The sequence below is a fragment of the Artemia sp. Qi Xiang Cuo genome, unplaced genomic scaffold (genome assembly GCF_049724085.1).
Source record: "Artemia sp. Qi Xiang Cuo unplaced genomic scaffold, ASM4972408v1 HiC_scaffold_23, whole genome shotgun sequence".
Classification (NCBI taxonomy): Eukaryota; Metazoa; Arthropoda; class Branchiopoda; order Anostraca; family Artemiidae; genus Artemia; species Artemia sp. Qi Xiang Cuo.
Window position 1 is genome coordinate 7,342,566 of NW_028297432.1, and position 4,560 is coordinate 7,347,125.

The following is a 4,560-nucleotide window of genomic DNA, read 5'->3' on the forward strand; positions in this document are numbered from 1 at the left end:
AAGAATGTGATAAATGATAATGAATTTTCTATCGCGTACGGGGAAGCCGACGACCATCATAGGCCTAGAACGACTCCCAAGCGGGATGAGATTTTAATATCGGCGAGAAACACTCTCAATATTAGTACACTAAATATCCGTACTTAAGCTAAACCTGGTGAAATTGATCTGGTGCTAAAAGAGATTGATAGATACAGGTGAGATATAGTCTGTATGTCTGAAACACACCTTCCTCGAATTGGAGATGAAAATATCCTTGGAACCACTTTCCTACTGTCGGGACGTACTGATGGTTTCCATCTGCGAGGTTTTGACTTCATCCTCTCTCCGGCTGCCAAAAAGGTCATTAATGACCTTCACTCCTGTATCGAAAAGTTTAGCGACCATCCGCCTGAAAGGGCCCATCAAAAATCTTTCAGTCATCCAGATATATGCTCCGGATTCAGACCAAAGTGAAGAGGAGTGTGACCAATTCTACTTCCACCTACAAAGCGTCACTCACCAGATCCCCAAAAATGATATACTTATCGTGTTGGGCGACTTTAATACGATAGCTGGCAGTTGTCATGCGGGTCGAGACGTTGTCATGGGCCTACACGGACATGACCATCTTAATTCAAGGGGAGAACCCCTTATTGACTTCTGCAGGGAGAATGAACTCCACATCACCAGTACCAACTTTAAGCACAGACACTGCCAAAAGGTAACATGGAGATCCCCTGATGGAGTCACCGAAAATATGATCGACTACGTCCTGATATCCAAACGTTGGAAGTCGCCTGTAATGGACACTTTCTCACTCCCTGGTGGAGATTTTGACTCAGACCACACACTCCTGATGTCCAAACTCAAGCTGAGGTTAAAATGTCTCCCAAAAACGACAAAAATCCCAAGACTCCGAACGGAACTCCTCCGAGACCCAATCAAAAAAGCCACATGCAACTCTAGCCTGTCTACAAAATTCCGTGAATTCCTGAGTACAATCACTCCGCTCGTAATTCCCGCAGAGATCGATCGCTTGGCTGAACATGCTACCTCTGCAATCCTCGAGACTTCAAGTGACATCCTTGGTAGAAAAGCAAAAGACGGAAAGCCTTGTTTCACTGATGAAATAATTCGATTATGTAACCAGAAACGCCTACATAACAACAAATCTGACCAAAACAACCGAGATACCTACAAACATGTCAAACGGAAAGTTGAGCGTGAAATCAGGAAGGCATTCTGCAACCATATCGCTGAAAAGTGCAAGGACTGTGAAACCCAGTTCATGAAAGCCAACAGCCACAAGCTCTTCAAAACATTCAGCAAGCTATCCTTCAAAGAAGATTCATCAACGCCCGTAATCCTAGATAAGCCGGGGAACGACATCAATGATGCCAAGATGAAGCTCAAACGACGGAAGGAATACTTTGAGGTGAAACTGAACCCTGAAGAAATGACCGACCCAAATGTCCTAAACTCCTTCCCGATCATAGGTAGAGACTCCCCTCCACCCCCACTTAGAAGTGAGACCAAAGCGGGCATAGAATCCCTAAAGCGAGGCAAATCTCTGGGGCCAGACGGTGTCGCTGATGAACTGATAAATGTCGGTTCAGAAGATGCTGTCAACCTATACCACACTGTTATATCAGCCCCCTGGTCTACTGGAAACGTCCCATATCAGTGGTGCAAGACAGCAACAGTCCCAATACACAAAAAAAGGCTCAAAGAAAGAATATGACAACTACTGGTCCATCAGCCTCACAAGCCACCAAACTAGAATCCTGACTAGGATCCTGCTCCGCAAAATTCACACAATCACCGCCTCTGTTCTTGGCGAGTATCAAGCTGGCTTTCGATCGGGATGATCAACTATTGACCAAATCTTTACTGTGCGTCAGCTGATGGAACGGTTCATCGAGTTTAACAGAGACCTCTATCAGCTCTTTATTGACTTCCGACAGGCCTTTGACGTAGTATGGAGGAAAGGCTTGTGGCATATTCTAAGACACTACGGTATCCCAGATGTAATAATCATAATCACTTAGAACATGTACAACCAATTCAAAAGTCAAATACTGACCACTGGTGGGCTCTCTGGTGAATTCTTAACAACTTCTTGTTTACCCTGTTTCTGCATGCTATCCTCTCCCTGATACCCGTCGAATATGGAGCCAGAATAGGAGGAATCCTACTTGACAAACTAGCATAAGCGGATGATATCGACCTGATGTCCACCACTGCCCAAGAACTCCAAAGTCAGGCTGAGTACATCTCCCAAGCAACGAAGCTGTTTGGTATGCAGATTAACACAAAGAAGACAAAAGCCATGGTCACATCACGACAGGAGGTAACAACCCCTCCCCCCTTCGATAGTAATAGATGGTATACAAGTGGAAACAGTCAATACATTCCTTTATCTCGGAGATCTTTTGACGGCTAACAACTGCCACACTGTCGACATTAAAAGCCGCCTTGGTCTTGCCAGCTTTAGCTTCAAAAGACTATCAAAGATCTGGAAATCTAGCCACCTTTCGAACCATCTGAAAGTGCATCTATTCAACAGTCTGATCATACCCATTGCTTTGTATGGGTGTGAAACCTGGACACTAAAAGCTGAAAATGAGTGCAACCTCCTTGCGTTCGAAATGAGATGTCTGCGCTGGATAGCCAAGATCAGATATACTGACCATGTCACAAACAAAGAAGGCTGAAGTCGCAAGACACTATCCTGAACAAAATCCGAAAACAGCAGCTGCGGGTGTTCGGTCATGTAAAGCGAATGAATCCCGCACGCCTGTCCAAGATCGCGCTTGAAGGGACAACTGAAGGACTTCGACCACGGGGAAAACCGCGCAGACGGATCAAAAACCTTGACTGACAACGCATTGTCCAACTATCCCAAACTGTACTTGACAGAACAGCATATCGAGCCCTAGTTCATCAGATTCTGGAAGGAGTGGCCCCAAGACGTTTCATGAGAATGTATGGGACTTAAGTAAGTAATTAGTAAGTAAGTAATGCAAATACGTTGTCACTAGTTTCAACAAAAAACTTACTTTTTAAAACCAAATAATTCCTGGCTACTTTTCTAGTAAACGGATACTATTCTTTATTATTTTTTATAAGATAATCTACTCTTTTCTGTTTTAAACTAGATTAAAAGTTTTTTATCAATATTTGTTTCATTTTCGGTGCTTTTTCCAGAAATACTATGTATATTGTCGTTTTTGTTCCATTTTTCTATTTTTTGATCCTCTGATATACCGGCCTTGAAAATGAAAAAAAAGAGACAAATGTACCAGCCAACACTTCCAGTCTTCCGCCGCATTTTTTTTTCTTTTTTTTTTAAGAAAGTAGACAGTTTGACGCACTCCAAGAGACGAGAATGCTAGATTGAAAAGTTTTTACTGGCTCGGCAAATATGCAGAACGACATTCTCGAACCAGATGCTCATTTTTCCTCTTTTTAATTTCAATTAATTAAAAAAAAACTTTTTCCACAAAAAAAGTTTTCAAAAAAGTAAAGAACTCCATTAAACCAAAAATGAGCAAAAATAAAATCAAATAATCTACCAAGGGTGAAACCACCACAAATCAGCATCGATAAGTAAATGAAACCCAAAACGAACATAAATTACAATAAATAACCGAGTCAAACTCAAAACGAGCCGAAATTAACATGAGTAGGGCTCGAAACCCCTGTGCCTTCCCAAGACCAGAACATAATTTGCATATTGCTTAAAAAAATATAAAAGTTTTTACTTTTATAACTTTAATAAATCAAATAATATTAACATTTTGATTAACAAATATCAGTATAAGTATATTAAACTGACAATGCTCATTCCATTTTTATTTTTTTTTTCAGTAAAGCGCAAATTATGTTCTGGCCTTGGGAAAGCATAGGGGTTTTGAGCCCTACTCATGTTAATTTCTGCTCGTTTTGAGTTTGACTCGGTTATTTATTGTAATTTCTGTTCGTTTTGGGTTTTATTTATTTATCGATGCTGATTTGTGGTAGTTTGACGCTTGGTAGATTATTTTGATTTTATTTTTACTCATTTTTGGTTTAATTAAGTTCTTTACTTTTCTTTGAAAAACTTATTTTGTCGAAAAAGTTTTTTTTAATTAATTTCTGTTCGTTTTATATTGACATAGTTTTTTCAGGGAAAAAGAAAATAATACTTTAATTTTTTTTTTAAGACTTTATAGTTTGGCCTGCTAATTGTATGCTGGAGAAAATTTTTCAGCAATTTTCAACAGCATGCACCCTTTTAAAAATCTGGACACAAATAGTAGTCTTTAATTTAGTTTCATACCTCCTCTAGTTTACCTGAAATAGTAAACTTGATACCATTCGCAATGTTATCATCCTAAAAAACCTAATTTCCAGAACTTTTGACTGCGTTGAAAAAAATGTATTTCTCAACATTTTGATTGGATGTGTATGGGGAAATGATGACCGTTAGAGGGGGGTTAGTTGCCCTTCAATCACCTTTGACTATTAAAAGAGCACTAGCCCTTTCAATTTTAAATTGAATGAGCCCTTTTTGATGTTTTTACAACATCACTTTCT

At 39.9% G+C, this 4,560-nt stretch overlaps 1 protein-coding gene across 1 annotated transcript; it reads left to right on the top strand.

Moving 5' to 3' along the window:
- The first annotated feature begins 349 nt into the window (after positions 1-349).
- LOC148939014 (uncharacterized) lies at positions 350-1,723 on the top strand. The gene has a single exon (XM_089107394.1). It carries the CDS (start codon positions 350-352, stop codon positions 1,721-1,723), a length of 1,374 nt encoding a protein of 457 aa, XP_088963520.1.
- The last annotated feature ends 2,837 nt before the right edge of the window (positions 1,724-4,560 follow it).

What these genes read in the sequence shown, in the direction of transcription:
- LOC148939014 (XM_089107394.1), top strand. Translation starts at nt 350, where the DNA reads ATGACCTTCACTCCTGTATCGAAAAGTTTAGCGACCATCCGCCTGAAA.